Source organism: Osmerus eperlanus, chromosome 11 (genome assembly GCF_963692335.1).
Source record: "Osmerus eperlanus chromosome 11, fOsmEpe2.1, whole genome shotgun sequence".
Classification (NCBI taxonomy): domain Eukaryota; kingdom Metazoa; phylum Chordata; class Actinopteri; order Osmeriformes; family Osmeridae; genus Osmerus; species Osmerus eperlanus.
The window spans coordinates 12,458,766-12,482,675 of record NC_085028.1 but is presented as its reverse complement, the minus strand read 5'-3'; the positions used below and the strand labels follow the sequence as shown (position 1 = coordinate 12,482,675).

General features: G+C 39.2%; 4 protein-coding genes across 6 annotated transcripts in view; 2 read left to right on the top strand and 2 right to left on the bottom strand.

Annotated features, from left to right (window-relative positions):
- Positions 1 to 1,218: 1,218 nt before the first annotated feature.
- Positions 1,219 to 23,910, bottom strand: part of lpar6a (lysophosphatidic acid receptor 6a) — a 281,763-nt gene continuing 259,071 nt past the window's right edge. The window contains exon 2 of the mRNA XM_062472300.1: positions 1,219 to 3,984. Coding sequence (XP_062328284.1) covers positions 2,187 to 3,275 — 1,089 coding nt within the window. The 5' untranslated portion in view covers positions 3,276 to 3,984 and the 3' untranslated portion in view covers positions 1,219 to 2,186. The remainder of the gene's footprint in view (positions 3,985 to 23,910) is intronic.
- Positions 6,217 to 12,265, bottom strand: rcbtb2 (regulator of chromosome condensation (RCC1) and BTB (POZ) domain containing protein 2). 3 transcript variants are annotated; one of them, XM_062472688.1, is made up of 13 exons: positions 11,874 to 12,256; positions 11,634 to 11,765; positions 10,935 to 11,085; positions 10,673 to 10,839; positions 10,307 to 10,465; positions 9,914 to 10,021; positions 9,672 to 9,814; positions 9,315 to 9,505; positions 8,876 to 9,002; positions 8,486 to 8,625; positions 7,714 to 7,844; positions 7,413 to 7,592; positions 6,217 to 7,079 (listed from the first exon to the last, which is right to left on the bottom strand). In XM_062472688.1, exons 2-12 carry the CDS (start codon positions 11,757 to 11,759, stop codon positions 7,452 to 7,454), a joined length of 1,584 nt encoding a protein of 527 aa, XP_062328672.1. In that variant the 5' UTR covers positions 11,760 to 11,765; positions 11,874 to 12,256; the 3' UTR covers positions 6,217 to 7,079; positions 7,413 to 7,451. The 3 variants fall into 3 exon arrangements, with proteins under 3 accessions (XP_062328672.1, XP_062328673.1, XP_062328674.1); XM_062472689.1 differs by having other exon boundaries at positions 6,217 to 7,592; positions 11,634 to 11,797; positions 11,874 to 12,265; XM_062472690.1 differs by lacking the exons at positions 11,634 to 11,765; positions 11,874 to 12,256 and having other exon boundaries at positions 6,217 to 7,592; positions 10,307 to 10,487; positions 10,673 to 10,858; positions 10,935 to 11,063.
- Positions 12,228 to 14,126, top strand: cysltr2b (cysteinyl leukotriene receptor 2b). The gene is made up of 2 exons (XM_062472692.1): positions 12,228 to 12,515; positions 12,977 to 14,126. Exon 2 carries the CDS (start codon positions 12,989 to 12,991, stop codon positions 13,997 to 13,999), a length of 1,011 nt encoding a protein of 336 aa, XP_062328676.1. The 5' UTR covers positions 12,228 to 12,515; positions 12,977 to 12,988; the 3' UTR covers positions 14,000 to 14,126.
- fndc3a (fibronectin type III domain containing 3A) overlaps positions 15,531 to 23,910 on the top strand; it is a 34,002-nt gene continuing 25,622 nt past the window's right edge. Inside the window, exons 1-2 of the mRNA XM_062472458.1 lie at positions 15,531 to 15,907; positions 18,931 to 19,081. Of these exons, the coding sequence (XP_062328442.1) occupies positions 18,971 to 19,081 (111 nt within the window). The 5' untranslated portion in view covers positions 15,531 to 15,907; positions 18,931 to 18,970. The remainder of the gene's footprint in view (positions 15,908 to 18,930; positions 19,082 to 23,910) is intronic.

Sequence of the window (23,910 nt, the reverse complement as noted above, 5' to 3'; positions counted from 1 at the left end):
ACAGTCAGACAGGGAATTTGCTACTTGTACACACATTCATTCAAAAATATGTATCAACAGGTGTAAGAAAGAAACTGAAATACTCATGTATTCCAAGAAACAACAAAGTATAATATGGGGGGATTCCAGTCAAATTAACAGAGTGGATTTAGGGAAAATCCACATTGTGTAGGTGTATCGGAATTTTATCTAGCATGTCTGTTTCATGCTGAGACATGTGGATTATTTCACTGTTGTGCCGTTTCACCCTGTTCTGCACGCAGCAATGCGGAACCTTAAAGCATTTACCATAACGGTAAAGAACTTTGCATAAACCCACAGACTTACACAATCACACACCCACATAACCACTTTATACCTGCCTATTTGATGTCGGTCCAAAGCCGCCATTGATTAAAATAAAACACCTGAAACAAGAAATGTAAAAAAATTGGTGACAAAAAAAGTGACAAAACACCTAAACACTGGGGCCTACATGATTCAAACACTGTAAGATGAAATTCATCTCGATCATCCGATTAGCAGCTAACCTTGAGCTATGCACACCTGATTGCTGGATAAGAAACTCACTGAACTCACTTGTCTGGAACTGAATCTACATCCTGCAAACAGTCTGAATTCACTACTGATGTTTTCACTGTGTTCACCTTCCCTTTCAAGTTTGCTTGAGTTTAATACAAAAAGGACAATCACTATTTTGGCAGTTCTCAAAGATACCAGCAAGCCGCCATGTTAGTATAATATTTGTGTGGTATTTGTTGTGGTTGTGGTGTGTTGCTTGCCTGTGCATGTGCATGATTAGGTGCTGGAACAAGAGATCCATTGTGGCTTTGACTGGGGTTTGTTTCACCACATCACAATTATGATACAATAATACTGGAATGATAAGTGTGGCATGTTGTCTATAAACGAAAAACTGTCGCAAAAGCCTTTGGCTTTCGATAACCAATTTAAGTATTGGTTACCGAACCTTAAGTACAACCATGTGCTCTGCCAACTATTAAGCTATGTATGAAACTACGATACTACTAAATACAAACTTTACAATTGTGTTAGGCCTGCTATGGTTCCAGTAAAAAAGGCCATTCATAATATTAATTCATTGTATTGCCTTACAGCTAGGACAGGTATGTTTTAATACACTTCATATCCTGACAGCAAACAGTAAATCAAATGCTGTAAAATCAATTTGTCTTTTTTTTTTATTAGGCATTCATTAAATGTATTCATTACTGTGTATTCACATGTATTCATCATGTTGTACCTAGTACAGAATCTTCTATCAGTCTTGTGCTTCTGACCCTGCCTTCTGCACAGACAGGAAGCTGACGTTTTCTTGCGGAACAGAACACGCGTTGCCTCTGGTCACCGCAGTTGCAGACATTATTAGCGCAACAATTTAGCCTTTTCTTTTTGCTGCAATCTTTCTATCCAGGCATTAGCAATACTCATTGCAGTTAATACTGTCTGCAGCTGTTGCTGTAGAAGTACATTACTTTTATTTCTGAAGTTAAGATATGGCATACAGCAACATTTAATATATTGTGTCAGTGCATTGAAATGTACAAAATACATTAGGCATAATAAATGCCCTCAAGGCATAATCAGAAACATGACGGTAAGTCTCATAATAAGTTGAAGATCGTCACCATAAAAGATGGAATGGAAAAGCTATGATTCTTCAATAATAACTATCACTTTATAGTACTGGGCTACATCATACACATGATGTGTTCATCACAATTAGATATATTAAGTACATATTGAGGAAAGAGCCCCTTTAATTATGTACAATATTCTATGGTTAGAACCACAATTTACCAAAAACACATGGGTACTTGTTGAAGTTGCTATGAAAAAGGATTGTATTTCCTAACCTAACTGCATTCCAGTTCATTTCTATGGGTGACTTTTCTGCCAAAGTTACATTCTACATTCCACAAGTTATATTCCACATGGTGATGTTAGAAAAATATCACATTATGTCCACAGGAATCCAACAATGAGTGGTATACACTGTGATGGGTCCAATGCCCATGTTTTCCCCCTGAGATGGAGACTGAAACTGTATCACTCCAGTAGCTGATTCTTTAGCACCCTCACCATAAATTTTCACACTTTCAGTCATCTATGACATATCCATAACCCCAGAGTTATATACATTGTTTTCTGAGTATACTGACTAATCACACTGAAGACTGTGATTTGAGATTCTTCAGGCTACATTGGAGTTTAGAGCTGGGTTCCGACTGCAGGGCCTCAGGGAACTTGACATCATAGGTTTGGCTGACCTGAGACTTCCGTTTGATGGAGTTCTGAATAGTTTCTGAAGTAAAATAGTAGACAATGGGATCAAAGCAGCAGTTGGACACAGCAATACAAAGGGCTATGGGGTAGATTGTTCTGACCACAGACTCCACAAAACAGCCCTTCAGGGTTTTGGTGCGGACAAGAGCGTAGAATATCAGATTGACATTGTAGGGGATGAAGCAGAAGCAGAAGATGCATAGATGGACAACAAGCATACGTAGGATCTTGGTTTTATTTAGCTTCCCCCCCCGGCTGATGGCCTGTGGTCGCCTTAGGGTCTGGAGAATCCTGCCAGAACATACCACGTTGAGCAGCAGGGGGATGATGAAGCCCACTGTCTCAATGAAGATCACAATTTTGGACAGATGGGATTTCCACTGGGTGGAGGAGAAGTTCTCAAAGCAGTACCGGGTTGTGTGGTCGGGTGAAGTTGTTTCGAGCATAAACCCAGCGGGGAAACTGCCAGACAGAACCAGTACCCACACCGCAACACACACTATCTTAGCATTGCGTTTGGTTCTCACAGCTCGTGAGCGCAAGGGGTGCACAATAGCCAGGAAGCGGTCTACATTGATGCAGGTGAGGAAAAGAATGCTACCATACATGTTTGTGTAGAACATTGAAACAGAGAGCACACAGAGCACTCTGCCAAATGGCCAGTCCAGTTTGATGAAGTAGAATACCCTCAGAGGAAGTGTAAAGACAAATAACAAGTCTGACACCACCAAGTTCATCATGTACGTGGTGGTTTCATTTCTCAGCTTCAGAGAGCATGAGAAGATATACATGGCTGCTACATTGGTGATTAGACCCACAATAAACACTATGCTGAACACTGTGCTGTACAGCGGATATTTGAATCCATCGTTTTTGGCGCAATTTGAACTGTCTGAATAGAGGATAGATGTAATGTTTTCTGCACTGAGTAGTGTATATGTGTCTGTCAGGCCCGTTGTATTGAGCATTTTGGGGGATATAAGGGAGCATTAAGGGTTGAATGTATCAACTATACAATGAAAGGATTTCCTTGAAGCCTGAATCTACGATGAAGGATCATTGAAACAGTCAAATTACAGAATGCCTTGTCTGAAAGTGCTGTCTTTCAGTCTATATATTTCAAACAAACGTTTTGATCAACAGTTGTAGTAGTACTAGTTAGGATGGCACATGATCAACTATCGTCCTTTCCCATTCTTGCTATTGGATGTTGTTTTGGGGGTTAACGTGTGTTGACTCAAGCAGCAGCTTCCTCTTCCCCTCCCTCTGTCTGTTTCTGCCTTCCGGCCTGGCAACTGTGCAGGACACCCGCCACAAGTTGGATTGGAAGCTGTACTTACTCAGATAGATATTAGTCACAAACAAATTGATCCTTTTTCCATTCAGTAACTGAAGACTGCCAGCCAACTCTCAAGTCCAGAGAGAAATTGCGCTGATGTTCAAATTGTCTTGTTTGCTTTATTCCTTTCTTCTTTTGTAAAGGTTTAAGCCAGTCCTCCTGTACTTTGACTTTGTTTGGAAGTGGTCCAGGCCTTTTTGTAGATCTTAGTAGTAGTAGTAGTAGAGTATGTAGCTTCAGTTGGGGACTTCAGTATTCTGCTTCAGCTCTCAGTGTATTACAATGTGAGTGTTCTCTGTTACTCCTTTGGGTTTCCTGCCCTCCCCCTTTTTTTCTTTCTCGTCTGTTTCTGCCTGTAACTGCCTCAAGGGCATTGTATAGCTCACACATTTAAAGAGTCTGAGGTATGGGATACGTTTTTCCTGTCAGAACCATAGCCAATGTCCGGTCTAGAAGGAGTAGAGAGAAGTTGAAGCAACTCCTCCCACTGTCTCTCTGAAACTCCCGCTTTCTCTGTGTCTGCTTTCAGTGAGACAATGGGACTTTGTAGTTGGTCAGATTATCAGCTGTAGAATCTAAAAAAAAACACAGGCAACCTGTTGGAATATGTGTGACAGGAAATACTTCAGGGTTTCATTGTTTTCTTTTTTTCTTTGTGTGAATGGTGTGGAAGAAATTGAGATTTCCTGTGTGTTTACATTATTCACTAGTAATGTAATGTAACTAATAGAACTAGTCATTGGATACTAGTTAGTATGTTCTCATGTGAGCTTGCTATTCATACGAGTAGATTGTGTCTATGTGTCAGGCTTAATAGATGTTCGTGGTCAGGAGAAAGTGCTGGGTAAACGCACCTTGTCATGACTACAAGGAGAGCTCCAACTATGATCTCTCTAGTCTGAGAGTGGTCATGGGTTGGGAGCTGTGAATCTCTTTTTACTGCCTGACTGTCACTATCTATGTTTACATTCTTGTGCCCTATAAAAAATGGTCCTCCGGCCTTCAGAGCAGAGACATGATTGAGACCTAAGCCTGGTGTTGTCATTTATTGTCAGAGGTCTGGTTTTCTCCTTATAATACTTGTTAAAATCCAGAACTCAACTGAACTTAGTCACTCCGTTTATGAAGAGACGGACAAAACACTTTCTTCATCAATGGGAAGCTGGACTTTTATATGGCTGTGGGATTGCATGAGGGGCATTTCAAATAAACAAATAAGCTTTCTCTGGTTGGTGATCTTTTTCAGTCACAGGCTGGTGTTTCAGCACCCAACTACAAGTTTAACAGGCCTCTTTATGGGGAACCATTTTGTCTGTAAGACATCAGTGTTTTTGTTATGAGCTTCCCAGATAGCAGAGAAGCACTTTGTGTTGTAAGCTCTGCATGCTTGCATTTTTCAACGTGTTTTTCATTTCTTCCCTTATACCCAGTCACTTCCCGTAAACAAACTGAAGATATAAAGTTCTCATGATAAGTATTCAGGTTCACTAGCTGCCTATTCTGGAGAATCCAATGTTATCAGCCGTTATACCATTTGGAATGTTGGGTTCATCCAGGCTCCATGCCATGTCCTGCTGAGTTGTTTGATCCTAATCTTCAGGTCTGATTCCATTCATATTACAGGCTGAATACAAGTGTAAAGGGTCATCTAGTGAATTTGTACAGTGCCATCAGTGCATTCAGAATGTGCAGAACTTAAAGGCCTATTCTACAATTTGCTTTCAGGAACTTTGGAAATCAATAATAAAAAACATTGAAGCCTGATTACTGGCTATCCATCTTCTTGAATTGACATGGCCCATGATTGAGCTTCTCCATTAATAAGACATGTTATATTCAGTTACCTTTCATGTTGCATTCAGTCTATTTTGATCCACTTATTTTTCCCCCTACTATTTTTGCTGACATCAGCAAAAAGGTAGCACTTTGAATGCGACTTGTAATACACATGAACATGAATTACTGTAAACTGTGAAGATTAGAGCCATTTCGCTTGACAGAAATAGCCGCAAGTGGTTGGGCAACGTTTGCATTGATGCCAAGGAGAACTATTTTGCAATTTAACAGAAAATGTGATGAGACAGTGTTTTTGTTCCTTAATAACATTCTCATTCTCCTACCCAAATGAACTATGCATACAATTATAAAGGAAATAACAGAAAATACATTCTTCATTTAGTCCTTTATCTTCTTAACCAGCTAACTTGACCAACTCTGTTTAACAAGGGATTCCAATGATTTTGTAGGCCTACTTTACAAATTATAGCAGATCATATGAGGTGTAAAAAAAATGCTAACTTCTGGAATCAGGGGACAACAGTCCCGTTATCTAAAGCCAACTGACCATCTGAAACGTATGAAAACAATATTCATGTTTGCTTGTGTTAATAGGGTGTTTCTTAAATACAGTTACTATGCTATTTAGGCTAAATAGCATAGTTAATTTCCTGAAATTAATTACCTCCAGCCATGTTCATGCTGCTACTAACTTAAAACCATAGGATAACTATAAAACAAATACAAATGATCAGCATTTATCAAAACATTCAAAACATACAATAGTTGGCATGTCAATGTTAAAGCTTTCCGTATCATCATCTTTAATGGATTACAAGCATTTTATATAGAAAATGTAATAAATTATTGGTTGCTCAACACAGAGGTCTCCATTATAAGTTGGCTATTGCACTGGTCTAGCAGTAGTGCTCTCATTGATAAGAGGTTTGGGAAAATGTACACACTAGAGGCATATTATTGAAATGACAAACGTTAAATGATGACATCTGTAAACATGCTATACCTGCAAGTAACACCAGCTGCAGCATTATGAAACTGTTGTTCTACTATGTGGTGTCAGCAACAGGAAATTAATTTACAGCTAATGGGATAATCTGTCATCTTTCCTTTAAAAGCAAGAGATAAGCTTCCAGCTGCACACACAGAGTTACACATCTACACAGGTACATACATCTCTCAGAACCTCAGCCCTTGGAGTACTGTACATGAAAACACTGACCCTGTGAAGTACTTCACTACTCTGAATGCTACTCAATATGATGACAGTAAAACCAATGTTGGATAACAAAAGCATAAAGGTATTCTATAAAACTCAGTAACATTTTGACCACTGTAAATAACTAAAATAACAATTAATATGGGTCATGTAAAACAGTCAGTAAAAAAGTTCTACCAAAAATGTTTGTTTCAAGTAAAAATTTGAATACTTTTCATTTATTGAAAATTATGAAGTTATCTACTAGTAAAACAAAACTTATTTTAGGAAAGGCTTTAAGGACAATGAGAAGGGGCAACTCATGCCATGCCTGGAGAAACTCCCTTATACTCCTGATTGGTCAAAAAGTAAAATGCTTGTCCTTTTCACCATTGCTGATATCTAGGCAAATATGGAACACTCCTCTCCCTGATATGGAATCTGGGATAAAAAATGTTTTCAAATTAGAATTGAACATGAGACCTCCTTTTGAAACACCTTTGCACTGCAGAGTTCCAACTGGGACCTCTCATATACACATTTATCCTCACGCACACGCACGCACTGGCAGATAGGTGGGGGTTGCTGTTGTGTCTATTTTGCCATAGTCACAGTAGCTTCCTTGTTTGGTCTCCGTTTTGTGCTTGAAGTGTAACTATATAGCTAGGTCCTCAGTTTCCTTACAGATGGGTAGGTAAGGGTATGATAACAGCAAAAGAGCAGAATTTGACCAGGTTAGCTTTTATGTTTCTCAATGAAGTTCTGACCACTCACCTTCCATCTCTTATCATCTTAAAGCCCATCCCAATGCAGTCAATTTTTGAAAGCCCCGTAGCGGCTGGCTTTGCTGATGAAGTTCTTTAGAAGGTCATGGTCCATGTCAGCGAAGGCCTCGGTCTGTGTAACAGCAGTCAGGTGGTTGACACAGAACTTGAAGCAAAACTCCTCCAGCTCCTAAAAATGTAGAAGACTGGAAGGTCAGTGCTGAGGGGTATAGATACAGATAGGAGCATTGACATGAAAGGAAAGGCTGGTTTGAAACAGTGTGCATGCATGTGTGTGTGGGCGCGCTTACCCGGGCCTCATACTTTACAGCAGCAGAGAACAGGGTTATAGCATTTTCCTCTGAGATCCCTCTCTTTATCGTCTCCTGACAGAGTCTCTTTAGCCTGGTCTCACGGTAGTATGTGGCTAGGTCCAGCAACCCTGCACGCATGACAAATATTAGTGGTTAGTAAATTGACATTTAGCAGACACTTTTATCCAAAGCGACTTACAAGAAAGAGCAAAAGGTGCAATAGTCATAAACAACGAGATAGCCCCCAAAACTATGTGGGTAGCCAAAACATGAAGCATACATTGTGAAAAGCAAATAAGAGCCAAAGGGTAGAACCAGAAGAGAATGTAGTTAAACAAGTTACAACTAACAACATGATCCACGAAAGTGCCCAGAGTGTACCTGGAGGAAAGCAAGCACCTTTACAGATCAAGGCCCTCATTTATAAAACCAGGATTACATTTCATGCTATATAGAGGTGTACGTTGAAAACCAAAATGTGGCATTATGTAACAATGTATAAACATACTGTACGGTATAAAGACACTTTCAATTATGAAGCTGGCCTAATACTTAAATTGTGCATACGTGAACAAGCTCTGTGATTCAGCCTCGTAATACCCAAACATGGTTATATTTTACAGCCAAAGCGAGACACTTCTGGCCTCATTTGCAGGCATCTTAATGGCAATAATCGCACTATTTCCATGAATGTCATCTTGTTTATAAATGACACCCCAGAACTGGTCAATTATTTATCTGACTGAGCCACACCCCTTGTCAGGCTGACCTATGGCATCCTCTGGTGGCAGGTTGATAGTGTCAGTGTAAAGATACTCTAGGAAGGCGCGGTACACCAAGTAGGAGAACTGGTGGATCTCGATGGACTCCTCATCTGTCTCATTCAGCAGGGCACGGAAATGCTCACATCTGAAATAAGGAAAAAAAAGAAACACAGACAATCTAAAGACGGTAGAATGTGAATCTTGCATGTATGACTATATATAAATAGCTAAATGGGGAACAACTTTTCTCATGATGCCAACAAGGAAACCAGAAAGTTGAAATTGTTAACTATAATATTTTAAGACTGACTCTTTGTTTCAAAGTCCCACTGCAATAATTCAATTAAAATGTACAAGTGGTTTCTCAGGCCACCATGATTCAGAGGTCAGGGTACCTGATTTTTAGGAGGGCTTTGTGAACATGGATGCATTTTCCATCAACCAAGAATTTTAAGTCAGAGATATCTGGGCTGTCAAACTCCCTTTTCAAGGATTGTGCAACCGTTAGATAGTCATCACCATCTGAAAAGCAGAGGAAGTTGTCAACACAAAACTCACAACACAAGCCAAACTGTTTGTTTTATTGTTGTGACAGCTGTGCATGTATACGTTTTCCTTTAAATAACATAAAGCATTACATTTTTTTAATATAGAAGATACTTCCTTATACAGATACTTCGTTGAGTACAAAGAATGTATCTCACAGAGACATGTTTGGACAAGTCTTACGATTGTTTTTGTTACAAACTCTCTTGAAATTCCCTAGAACTTCCCTAAGGAGCTTATTGGCAGTCTCAATAATTATCCTGCAGCACAGCCCCCTTTCCCTCTTACCTACAGTGAGGAGGTGCCAGGTGACAGCTGGCGTAGCAAAGCAAGCAAACACATCATCTGTCGTGCCAAAGTGGGTAAGGTGGGGACAGGCTACAGCTTGTCCCCGACACTGACCCCACATAAAGACCTGACCACTCTGGGTCTTAGCTGCAGATGTGTGGCTTGTGTGACAGGCTGCTACTTCTACCATCCTAGCAGAAAACAAAAGAAAAAGGAACACAGAATCAAAGTGAGTAACATGAAAACAGAAAAAGATTAATGTAACTTTGTGACACAGACCAAATAACATGGAATAAACACACTCCACAAATACTTTAAAAAGGCCCAGCATTTTGGCCTGTCCTGTCCAGGACTCACCTCTCCTTGTCCATGTTAATGAGTGTAGGCAGGGATTGGTTACTCTTGTTGCCTGTTCCCAGCTGCCCATAAGAGTTTGCCCCCCAGGCGTAAACAAGTCCCTCATCTGTAAGGGCCAATGTATGTGCATATCCACAGGCAACCTGTAGATTTTTTATGAAAGATAGAACTTTTAACACTCTCTCTCTCTCTCTCTCTCTCTCTCTCTCTCTCTCTCTCTCTCTCTCTCTCTCTCTCATTACCTGCACAATGTTAACACCCTGAATGGCAGCAATCCTGCAGGGAGTCTGCTGGTTCCCGTTGTTGCCCAGGCCAAGCTGCCCGTTACAATTATATCCCCAACCGTAGGTCTACAAGCAGTACAAAGAAGTGGCTGTCATTTTCTGCATTAAACCGGTAAGACATATCATAAGGACAGCTTTATTATAAAGTACTCTGCAATAGTATTAGGGACAATTTAAAAAAGTACAACCGTAAAGCAAAAATGCTTAAATAAATAATGACATAAAAAGACTAAACACAATTTTATAGTGCCTAATTGTAATACATTTGAGAAAAAACGTCTGTAACATTAAATGTGGTAAAGGTAAAAGGTAGGGGTCTAAATTCTTTCCAAATGCACTGAAAAAGCATACCTCCCCATTGTCCAGCACAGCCATGGAGCAGAGTTGGCCACAGGCTATGTTGACAACCACTTTGTTCTGCAGACAGCTGCTGACCCGTCTTGGAGTAGGCTGGTTGGCTGTGGAGCCCGAGCCAACTTGGCCAGAGTTGTTGTACCCCCATGCAAACACCTGGGTTTTACAGAAACACTGACTAAAACAACATAAAACTAACTTTGTGGCCTGATGTTTTTTCTTTGATCCAGCTATCTATTGCTGTGGAGAAGATATGAATGCTCCTTCTTTGTGCTTATCAGCTTCGCTTCTCATTACGAGATACACATGTTGGTTAAATAATTACATGGTACTTGGAAATATTTTGTCAAACAACCAGCCTACCTCCCCCTCAGTGGTGAGAGCAATGGTATGGTGGGAGCCACAGGCGACCTCAGTCACTCTTTTGCTGAGCAGGTTAGTGGAGACCAGAGCTGGGGTTAGTCCATGGTTGGTGGTCCCATTTCCCAATTGGCTGTAGCCATTATGTCCCCAAGCATAAACCTCTCCATCTAGGGATCAGCAGGCAAACTAGCAACTCATGTACACATACTGATAACTGTCAAATGTGCAAATAATCCTTCAACCTTAAATTGACTGGATTTACCAGCTGTGGCGATAACCAAATGTGGTCCCGTGCCATAGCTTAATGAAACAATCTTCTTTCCACAGAGGATGTCAATCCTACGAGGTTCAATAGTACTCTGCAGGTCTCCAAGTCCCAAACAGCCACTGCAGTTGGTGCCCAGAGCAAATACCTGTAAATAGAAGACAATAATAGAATCTGACAGACGTGACAATAATAAGTTAATTAGCATCTCTGGTAAATGTTCCCTAAGCAGTACTATTTAGGAGCATTGTACTCGTTTAAAACAGAAACAGAACAATACAGCATTATCATGTTTCAGAGCAAGGCTTGTGTATCTAAAAGTTAAACACATGTAAAGTGAAAATGTAGGCTATAGATAAAAGTAAGGATGTGTTTAACACATGTAAAACATGAAAAAAATTAAAACGTAAAGCTTATTGATTGTAAGACCCTAGACATGCACGGAGTCTCGTCATGGATAAAAACAAAGCTTGCACAGGCATTACACACCTAAATATAGCCTCATTCTATCTGCTTATCCCAGTGTTTGTATAACTGTGGGAACCACTCGGTGGGCGGGATTGAAACTATTAGAAACGTTATCAACCTCCCTATCCCCAAGTTATACAAAAATATGATAACATTACGATCTATACCGTTGCTTACATAAATAGTGTATTATATAGAAAATGAATGACCACTGCCCCTTGATCCTACCTCATCATTAACAGTTACATATAGCGCTTCATTTGCAGCACTACCAAAAACACAAGCCTGGCGAATGAGACGAAGTTCTTCAGGAGGCAGGAGTGCAAACACTGGCCACTTCCCCACGTCCAGCATACCGGCCTGTTAAATAAATACGCAAAAGTACAAAAGCACTATTAAATGAATAGACTTGTTTAGATAACCTAGTTAGCTTATTAGAGTGCATGTCTGCTAGTAGATGCTAGCTACCTGTAAATGTTTATCGTGAACGATGCCGTTGCGGATGTGACTGACAACAATTCCTTAACATGTCAAATCAGGTGATCACAATGATCGGAATCAAAATATTAATAATTTTCTTAAGAATGGAGGCGACAACGTCCTACAGTAGCCATCCTCTCAGAGAATGCGGATAGCTAGCTACGCCAATGGCTCTGACCCACGCTAGCTAGGCCAGCTAGGTTGCTGACATACCAGACTGTACGAGTTGATTACCGAATAAATAATTCCTTGGCTAACCCAGGGTGAAGCTCTTCCAGCAGCCAACGCCCCATTACTCCCTAAATCTACGTACGTGCATCCAATGAAGCTTGTGAAATAGAATTAAACTAACAAACTCGTAAGTGTGGATAAAAGTTGGTAGTTTACATACCGTAATACTTTACTAGACTTTAGTGAACCTCAGAGTTTAATATTGTGCTGCCAAGCATTCATTACCTTTAAAGGTAGCCTAAACTTTATCTCAGAACATCTGGGAGGGACTACCATACTGAATTCGCCTAGCAAGCACCACCATCCACCACTAAATGTGAAATATCTATGGGACACACACACTTGTTCTGGTGAAGAATCAATGCATGTATTGATTGTCAAGGAATTTGTTAAATTAAGGTAGGATTTTCACATTTCTTGTTGTAAAAAAACCCAACCTTTCTTATGTTACCATGAAATGCACAACACGCTATATGTTATATGGGTGTTATTGGAGCTTCTTTTAGCTTTGTTTCAAGTCCGATTAAGTCTTAGAAGCTCAATTTAGGCAACTATGTAAAAGCCCAGGTACTTTTTTATTATTATTATTCAACTATTATTATTGTACAAATTGGCCTACATTATTTTATTTAACTTGTGTTTAAACCAAAGGTAGTTAACTGAATTGATTTTCCTCATTTGCTACTTTAACCCAAAACAATAATGTTTGGATCAATAATTTGAAACAGTTTTGCAAGGTTCTCTGCATAACTAGTCTACTGTCAGAATGCAATTACTGGTAAACAAATCTTTAGCATAACAAATGTTTCATAAACTTCTCAAGTTTCTCATATTAGATATCTTCACTCTTAATATTTCAGAAGGGACTCGTCATGAATCAGTCCAGGAACAATAATTGCTCTATCAGCATCTTCAAACACAATGTCTACCCAGCAACCTATTTGGTCATCTTTATATTGGGACTGATCTTTAACCTCATCTCACTGTGGTTTTTTCTGACTGTGTGGAAGACTAACAGGAAGTTTGGTCCTGTCAACTTGTTTATGTTGAATCTTGTACTGTCTGACCTAATGTTGGTGTGCTCCCTGCCATTGAGGGCCGCATACTATCTGATGCATTCCAACTGGGTCTTTGGAGATACTCTCTGCAGAATCATGTCTTTCTTATTTTATGTCAACATGTACAGCAGCATTTACTTCCTGATGGTATTAAGTGTGGTTCGCTTTTTAGCTGTCACCAAACCATACACATTTGCGATGATTAAGACCAGCCGGAGTGCCTGGATAGTATGCTTGTTGATATGGGTGTTAGTGTCCGTTGTGTCAATTCCTATGCTTAAAGCAGGGACTACCAAAGCTGCATCTGGTGAAACCAAGTGTCTGGAGCTGAATCCAGATTATAATGCAGACCAATTATTCACATTAATCATTGCTAATTATGTTACCATGTTCTTTGGAATCATTTTACCTTTCACAGTAATCTGCATCTGTAATGTATTTGTGGTCTGTAAACTTGTTAGAATTAGGAACAGGCAAGGAACAGAAAGACCTAGGTTTAAAAAGTCAATTGCCCTAGTTATCACAGTCCTCTGCATTTTCCTGACCTGTTTTTTGCCATACCATGTTGTTCGCACTCTCTTCCTGGATTCTGAACAAGATATATCTAATAATGGTTATGGAGAGTCCTGCACATACACGGAACGGGTACGCAAAGCAGCTGTCATCACGCTCTGTCTTGCTGCTGGGAATAGCTGCCTTGATCCACTTATCTACTTTTTTGCAGGGGAAAACTTCAGACAGTTTGTTCTGAAACAAACTTCTGAAAAGGAAACTGAAATACCAAACTATACGAGAAGGACTCAGCTACAAGAACATGATAAGTAATGCAATGCTGTGTTTTAATTCACCACATGTATCAAAGTTTGAGAGGAATTTGTTCACAAGGTCATTATAACATGTTATCAATTTTTTTTACTGTACTAAATGAGATGACATTTGGTTTTTATACAGATTTGTGTTGTGTTAGTGTTTTTATTTTGTTTGTGGAAACCTGGGTTTTACCAAATATGACCTCTGAAAAAATAACAAATTAAAGATTAGAAAAAAAAATAGAATAGACCTTGAACTCTAAATATTGAACATTACTAAAATACACAGTTTAACTGTGGATTTTATGTAATTATGCATCTTAAATGAAAATCAGTTTATGACAGGGTTGATGCTTGATCAACAAATGAAGAAGAAATGTGGTGATCTGCATTGTTGTGGACTCTGTGGCAGTGTGCGAATTATACAATGACAATCGGGGATGTCAACTCAGTGCCCCCCAACCTAACCAGTCCCACCATGGTGGTTAACCATGTTTCTATCATTAACATTGTTGTGAATATTCTACAGCGAATTGCCATTACAATTACAATCGTGACAGAAATATTATAGATCTAAATTATATTAGTAATTTTTTGGGGGTATTAGCGACCTAACTTGCCTTTCTTGCACTTTCTCACGACGCGGTTGAATTTTGACTATGGCAGTCAGTGTAATACTGTGTGTGATATTCCCTGCCATTAAGTCAACATTTCTGTGTATCGCCAAACTGTTATTGAATTAATATGGTAAATATATTGTAATATTTACGATTACAGGTAAGAACGACATATAAATGTATCGACCACCCCGACCTCCTTCGCACACTGTTCTGTGGTCTCAACTACACTGCATGTAATCTATGGCGCAACAAGGAAACAACATTGGGGGATTACGCTTTATATTAAAGCATCGCAATTTTGTTACCTCATCTCAGTTTAAAACCCCACGACCACCATCTAGTGGTGAAGTAAATTAGACACGTGTTTTTTCAAAGGCTGTAAAAATGAGCACAAAAGGGTGCCCTACTCAGGTCTACCCCCCCCCCCCCCCCCCCCACCACCAACACACACATTCACACAAAAACAAAGAAAGAAATAAAAAACGATTTCGGGTTGGACTCTTGTCATTATAGAGGCTAGGATGAGTCGTTACACAATACTAGCTATTATCATATTACAGGTAGGCCTAGTGGTTTTTGTTTTAAGTAGCCCGCGAGTTAAGTGTTCATAATTGCTAGAAAAACAATTCGACTCTTATTATATATTATTCTTATAGTGAAACTTTTGATTTAGGGTATCACAAATTATTGTAGTAGTAGTAGTAACTAGTCGTTAACAGGTAGAAACGCAAAGGTTACTAAGGAGTCCAATACAGGAATAGTTACAAATAAGTACTGAGTCCAGTTGCTTTTAAATTGTTTCTCTACGTTTTTAGGTAAAACGGGAGTACACTACGTACACTACGGAGAAATATCTTGAGCGCACGCGTGGCTGAAAGTGGCGTTTCTACAACTTCCCAAATCACCTTGTATAAAATTGTGTGTACACTGCACACAGGCTTGACAGCGGGAAATTTGCTAACATTACAAACATTTCTAATGGGATATCCTATTTCATACACACTTGCTAAACTCAGTGTTTAATTACAGGTACCATCTAGTGAATAGGCACATAGCCATTTAGCTAGCTTCATACATCATGTCACATTTCCACGTCTTACGGCTAGCCAGCGTATGACGTTTCATTTTGAGCCCGACTAAGCTAGGCTACAGTAGCTAGCTTTCTTACGTGAACGCTGCATAGCTAACCATTTCAGTTGATGCTGAAGTAAGTTAGGGATCTAGGCATAGTTATCTTAGTCGCATAAGAACATTTAATACGTTGATACGTTTGGAGACAGCCAAGCAAGCTAACTGCGAATTTGGTGAGTTGTGATGTTATTGTTACGCAAGTCTATACGGCTATTTCTAGCTAGCTAGTTAAATGGGGACGTCTCGAGATAACAATGTATACTCCGGCTTATATCAACTGCTAAGCTAACGAGCAAGGTTGATGTTTTAATTCATGCTAGTTATATTTAATTACTGTTTGTTTCTGTTTTCTCAAATTCACATTCATTGCATGAATGCTAGTTAGACTGCGTTGCTCGCAGACAGCCAGCTGGCAAGGTTTGCAAGGTGTCTTGACGGCGTGTCATTATCTCTGGAAGTGATCATACGACTATTTGATCGGGGTGAAACACTGCTTTGCATGTCAATTAAACAATTTCATATTTTAGCTACTTCAATTAGTTGTAAGTGCAATACAGACAGCTAATGTACTAAAGCCTAGCCTTAATATCAACGTCGTAGACACGACATACTAGCTACTAGTACTAGCTGTGACGTCAGTAGTTCGTAAACTAGTGGCTCAGTGTAAGCTACGGTGGTGTCAGGTTCAATGTTTCTGAAATGTAGGCCTAAAACTTGATATGGTCATAGCTACATACGTTTGATAACTAGCTTGTTAGGCTAGCTGAGGCAGGAAAGCCTTACTACTAGCTGTCTTGAACTAACTTAGCTAGCTATATTAGCAAGAAGGCCCCGTACACCGGAACACCCAATGGTCAGTTGCAGTCTTGAGATGCTTGCTTTTTACCTAGGTTAGGTGGTGATATGTCTTTCAATATTATTTGCATTACATTTTAATTTCTGTGATGGTGTAATGTGTCAACGTATTACACTCATTATAGAATTATTTGAAAGAGACTACTTTAGGCACAGATTTCTTTGCTACATAATTCCTTGCAGCAACACAGAATCAGCTGCTTCATTTTAGGCCATGTGCACAAGTGACATTTGCACACATTTTACATTTAGTCATTTAGCAGACGCTCTTATCCAGAGCAACTTACAGTAAGTACAGGGACATTCCCCCGAGGCAAGTAGGGTGAAGTGACTTGCCCAAGGACACAATGTCAGTTGGCATGACCGGGAATCAAACTGGCAACCTTCAGATTACTAGCCCGACTCCCTCCCCGCTCAGCCATCTGACTCCCCATCTGCACACGTTTGCTTCCATTCAAATTTTGTCCCTCCAATTTTCTTTACTCCTAATCATAACAAAACCGAAAAACAGATGTCCCCATTCTCTGTACAGTGGTTTCTCGACTGAGATCTGAGGGGATTTTCAAGATGCAGTCAGAGATGTTTAGTCTTTCATTTGTCAATGGCAAATTGCAATTATCATTGAAATAATTAAAGTACAGAAATACAAATACTAATTTAATGAAGGTTTTTTGAAGGTTTAGGTTGGATGAGGGGAAGTTCTATGGGCGTATGTGAAGCCCTCTGTGACATGCTTGCGTGTAAAAAGGGCTATACAAATACATTTGATTTTATTTGATTTAATGTGTTCTATTGTAGTTTGTAGACATGTGTGAGGTAATGGGGGCAATGATGTTGCCTGGTAGCAAGTGTTAGTATTCTTGTGTTTTTATATTCACTAGAGAAGCAATGGAAGTGGGTACCTGAGCTTCATAACTCCGGTAACTCAGTCAAAGACAAGCATGAAACCTGGCCGCTGATATAAATGAGTTGCCTTTGTATTTAGTAATACTTTTTATTTTCTGTGGTAGAGTTTCATGCTATCTAGCCTACTGTATGTTAAGAGTTGGTGTTTGGGAGAGACAAAATCTCTGGACATGTGATTTAGGGTTCCCATGCCCACTATTTTCTTTGTATTTTAAGCTCACCTCATGTAAAAACTGTAAGGTTCTGACATGCCGCACATCAACTAAAGCCATTCTATGCCAAATACAAGTAAATGATTGCTAATAATAGCTAATATTGTGCAATGTTAGATCTGACACATGGCTGCAGTGCTTGGGGTTTCCAGTTCATTGACCACAAGGTAAAGTGACTTACTGAGCTTAAGTAGGGGTGTGGCTTACATAAGCCAGATCACCACTTGGTTTAGGAGCGCATGCGCTGGATAGTAATTAAGTTCAAGGACACGTGCCCTTTTCCTCAAAAGGATTGGGTGATGGAGATTCTGTAAATTGCCATGCATATAGCCTGTGTTGTTGGAATGTGTCTTACTGTACAAATTAGAAGGGAGAGGAAGGGAGATTTGCTGTTAACTGAATACTAACTGTTAAGGCAGAACATTTGCAAACTGCATAGGCCTTTTGCCTCTTCCACCCATTGTTGCAAACATTTTACCTTATATAACATGCACAAAATTAAAGAAACATTCAACCATAGGGACCATTATGACTGAAATGTCAGACATAAAGTGGATAAGAGGATAAACCACTATATATTTTGAGAAAATATTAGTTCCACATAGCCCAGTCCAAATATAGCAATATTTCTTACTGAGCAACCGAAAATGCCCATGGATTAAGGTAGTTCTACAACATTTAATTCAACCTACACCTATGATCTAATAAGAACACTGTGTTCAAATGCCTTGTATTTGGAGATCAATTTGGGGATAAAAAGGGATCAATTTAGCTGGCGCCACCATCCAGACACATGAGGGAGACACGGGCCTTGTCTGCGAATGTGAGCTGCAAATACAAGTCTGTTGAGGCAGCGTGCTTCATGAGGGCCAAAGTCTACCATTTCACCTACAAATTTGCTGCAGTATGAAAAAAAATCATTTACTTGAAAAGTAGGACAAATGTCTGGTTTAGTTGATAATTGAATGTGTTAAATGAAACATTGTTTTGAGGAGATAACCTAAAAATGGTTTACACAATTTGAAAGTTGAATCTCCTCGATTATGGAAATACTGCTTGCTGCATCACCAACTGGCTTTTGAGTGGAAGAGATCACGGTGGGGTTATGCTTTGCTTTATAGTGCTCAAGTTGAAATTGTGTTTTTTTCTTTCACTGTATGTCTATTGTGCCTTGTTGCTATGACGTTATGAGATCCTGTGCTGATTGTTGTTTTGTACCACAGGAGCTTGGAACACCTCTTCAGTGGTGTGAATGAGGGAGACATGGCAGACCACACCCCCCCACTGGAGTCCGGCCAGCTTGTCAGCCCCGAGCTCCCACTTCTGGCCTCACCACCACCCCCTAACATAGTCAACGGAGAAGGCCCCCAGCAGGTACAGATTGTCATCCTATATGAAACTGATTCTCCTTTCACACCAACCACAACCCCCCCAAAATACAGGTCTGTCGTTGGTCTGAATAAGTCAATGCCCTTTTTTAATAATCCATGGGTTTTGGCCATGGTTCTGGCACATGCCTTTGTATGTTGCTCAACCTTGTAAAAAAAAAAAAAAAAGGCCTAATATTTATATCTAATATAATATGTTATATTTAATGTAGGATATTTAAAAACTCATATAATCACATGTATATGATTTTGTAGGTGTTTCAGTGGTTCTTTCATGCTATTTCTTTACTCACTGTAGTGTCTCATCTTTGACATCATGTTGAGTAAAGGATACTAGTTGATGTTTCCTGTCATATTGCTTTTGTGTCAGGTCAAGAGTAAGTGGCCTTGACAACCCAGGGTGTTTTCCCTGTCAGTTTGTTGGTCGTCAAATGTTTTGCGTAAGTGTTTGTGAGAACACTATTGTGACAAAAGTTTTTTTGGGGAAAAAAAAAGTCAGGTTTAGTCTTATGATATTTATGAATTTAGGAATTAGTGTTCTTTTTACAAAGTCCTTCAATTTTAGGAGACAAATTAAATAACCGGAGACAGTTTGACACCACATCTCAATTGAAATGCTTGGGATATGTCCAGAAGAACAAACAGCTGAAGTCACAGAAAGCACATAATTTATGCCTGATATTTAATGATATTTTGTAATGTGCCATTTCATTGTTGATTTTCCAGTTGTGCATCCCCAGATTGTCATTTGGTCAAGATCACATCCTTGTGGTCCAAAGACAATCAAAAATCAAAACAAAATGTTTGTGGCGAGTTAGAGTTGGGCCTTAAAATAAAGGTTGCTCAAGGAAGGTGCTTTTTTATGTAGGCTAACGTACCAAAGGTGAATACTTTATTGTATGAAGAGGGTTTAGTTAACTGTGCTGGCAATGACATTTTCACACCTGAAAATGGCTTGTTTAGTTACTTTTCACACCATGACCAAATTCAGTGTGAAAAACAATTCAGATGTGGGCAGCAACTTTTTCATGGCACATATTGTCTTGTGTGTGCGGAGGTATGAATATAATGACAGCTGGGGAATGAAGGAAAGGGCCCTGACCTGGCAGTGCGATACAAAGTTGTGGTGACAGCAAAGACAATCCACAGCAATGGCTGACCTCTCTGTCTCTGACCTTTAACAGGAGAAGAAAATGGAAAGAACACTGCAGTGTGCGCTTGTCCTCCCCCCCTCTTAATCCTGGTTTGATATGAATGCACTGTTGGACCAATTAGTCTGGGTCAGAGAGTAGGCCAAAGGAGCAGTACTGTCCATGAATCATAACCTGTGACAGTATTCTGTTCTTGAGAATACTCACTCTGGTATGATTTACTATTACTAGTAATACACCATTCCTTATTTCTGCAATTAGGGTTGATTAGTCTGTTGTTTATCAATACTTTACTAAAGCCTCAGAGTAGAGGCTGACTGATAAATTCATCAGCAGATTTAACAGAGCAATATTTACATTTATTCATTTAGCAGACGCTTTTATCCAAAGCGACTTCTAAGAGAGAGCTTTACAAAGTGCATAGGTCACTGATTATAACAACAAGATAGCCACAAAAACATTGCGAGTAGCCAAAACATGAAGCACACATTGTGAACAACCAAAGTAAGTGCCAAAGGGATGAACCATAAGAGCATGTAGTTAAACAAGTTACAATTAAACAACATGAACCGCTATAAGTACAAGTGTACCTGTGGAAAAAACAAGCAACAATAATAAAAACAATATATCACAGCGAGTACAAAAATTTAATATTGTCCCTAAACAGATGAAACCCATCTATTTTTGTATTTAGTTGAGGCCTACCAATTATAGAACCATAAAATAGAATGAAAAGAAAAAACAGTTGTCAAAGTTGCGGCTCATTATCGCAAAACTCGTATTTAAGTTAATAATCGTCCTTCCCTTTTGATCTAGTTTACCTTCTTGCAAACCTTTCAGACGTTAGCAAGTCTAGCCAGTGTTTGGACAGTTAACAAGCTGTAACAGCAAATATTTAGTTTGATTATATTTTGCCCCTTGCATTATACCGTTGATGAGGCTAAACGTAACACTCAGATATACCCACTGCTATAACAAAGGGAATTAATTCCAGGTGTGGATTTACTCAAAATCTGTAATACCAGCCTTTGGATATCCAAAATTAACTCTGTAATATTGTTATGTACATATCAATAAATGATCATTCAAGATAAAAAAAAAATAAGGTTAGGCATTTTCTAAGTATTATTCATACAAGCTTTGTGATGAAAATAACTTCTACAACCCATAAAGAAAGGGGATGTTAAAATGTTTTATATTGGGCATACCAATGATCTTCTTTTTTTTTCTTTTACTAAATATAAACAAACAAACTAAATATCAGTGTCAGACTCAAACTCCTTCTCAAGAAGGCTCAACCTCAACTACCTGCATGTATGTGACAATAATTTTCTCCATTATTTAGTAGACATCGAGAAGGGTTGTTCTTTTGTTTCCTTCAGCTGTTATTTTAACATGAAGTTTTAACTTGGCGTGCTTCTGAAAAAATATAGGCCTAGCGTTTAATACATTAAACATGAACTTAAGAGCCACAGGTGTGTGCTGTTTGGAGAGGGAATGCAGGAGCTTATATTAGAGGAACAGCTCTCTGTCCCTCTGACGTCCAGTGGTAGCTTTGTGTGTCATACTCAGACGCAGGAGGTGGGGCCTCTGTCTTTCCCTAGTTACCATACAGAGATTGGGTTGCATGTTTCTCTCCAATCAGACCCTGAGTCAGCCAGTGGAGGGGATGAGGGTGAGGCCTCCGCTTCCCAGAATGTCAAGACAGAGTGAGGAGGTGGACAAAGTGGATGCCTCATCGGAGCTAAGGGATCATCCGTGGGTGTGCTTTATATGTACCTGTCTCTATCTGAGCAGAGCACTTGTGTTAAGGCCAATCCACTTGCCCCATTGGCTAAATTCATAAAAAATCTGTACAGCATATGAATCACTTATTTCTCTGTCAGGTTATGACAGCGTATGTTTCAATTTAAATGTATATTTCTTATCACTGTACAGGGATGCAAATTACATACAGCCAAGTATTATATTTACTTTATTGTACATAATGTCAAACTCTCCCTCTCAGTAACTTAAGAAGGGAACCTGGAAAATATATTTTGAAGACAATGCACTCTAATCACATTGAGTAAAACCCACAAAATGTAAAACTAAAATTGTCACTGTCCAAGGAATTTGTTTTTGCAAGTAGCCTTAATCTAGTAGAGGTAGCCCATTGTTTTGGGGCATGAACACAAACAGCTGCGTGACATGACGAGGCCAACCATTCTACTGACCCCAGGTATAAACGTGAAATCCTTATTCTTGCAGCCTCTAATCTTTCGAGTGCTGTACAATAGATTTTTGTATAAATAGCGAGATTTAAACAAAAATGTAGCAGCTAGCTCGTGTCATCTTAGACATCACCACACTTGTTTGGTTTGTATTCAGACAGACGACTCAAATAAGGACGCTAGCCTAATAGCTAGCTACATGTATCTTCCAACTTTGTCAACGTCCAAACAGGGATTTCATGTCATGCTTGCAGAACATTGCCGAGTATGGAAGCAAATCAGTGACCTATTTTGAATTCACCTCTTTAAAATTTAAATATGAATTTATATCAATCTAAAAAAAATATCCTTAAGAAAAATCATATCCCAGGGATACAGGTAATTTTTTTGCCGACATCCGGATCTTTTGGATTCGAATTTTAGCAGCCTGAGTTTTGTTTCATGAATTTATGGATCTGAATTGATTTTTACATTGAAATAAATTCATATTTACATTTTAAACAGGTGAATTCAAAACCAACAAATTTGGTGGTGTTTAAATTTCAATATTATGTATTCAATGCCTTTTAAAATGCAAAACATTGTTACTGATTTCAAGGCCGTAGCCATGGAGTCAACATTGGGGGGACGAAATCTGCTGGGAAGTCTGAGGGTCTCCCCCTGAGAACTTTTTACGTTTAGTTACGAATATGATTACATTTTTTAGGATAATTTCAGACAGTGTGCGTGGTTGCCTGTCGTAGCGTAGCACATTTATATTTTTATATCAATATATTGGGGGGGACATTTTGATCAGATGAGTGTCCCCCCAATATATATTATGATTATGGCCCTGACTGATTTGCTTCCATAGCTATTCAAAGACGATTCCTTTGCAAGATCCGTTGTAATGAGAGAGAGAACGCGAGCGCTACAATATATATTTTTTTACAATGTTAAACAGTAGTATAAAATAATAATAATAGATTTATGGCAGTCAATTTTTTTTATTGTGGCGTCCCGCCACAAATAAATCAATGTATGGAAAACATTTATGGTGCACCTATGCACTTGAGTTCAGATGCTGAATGAAATTCATTTATTTCGTCCAACTCAGCAACACCTGCGTTTCCAGTGCGAACAACTCCTTGAGTGGGAAGTCAGAGGAAGTTACTGAGCCTATCAGTCCAGATCAAGCAGACTTAAGCCCTTATGCAACGTGTATTGTCAATAGTCATTCCATTGAAGTGATGTTAGAGGCCTGTAACATTGGGCAGTTGGTATCTAGTGTCTGTTATTTTTTTGTCTTCATGGCTTGGCCAGTAATGTGTTACGGCCTTGTTTAAACAGCTGAATATTCATTAACCCCGAAAATGTAGTGACTTGAGGTTACAAAACATTAAAAGCAAGCAGTCTTGTTTTCTTTCTCTTGAAAAGGGTGTTTGTGCTGTGAAGGATGACAATTAACATAG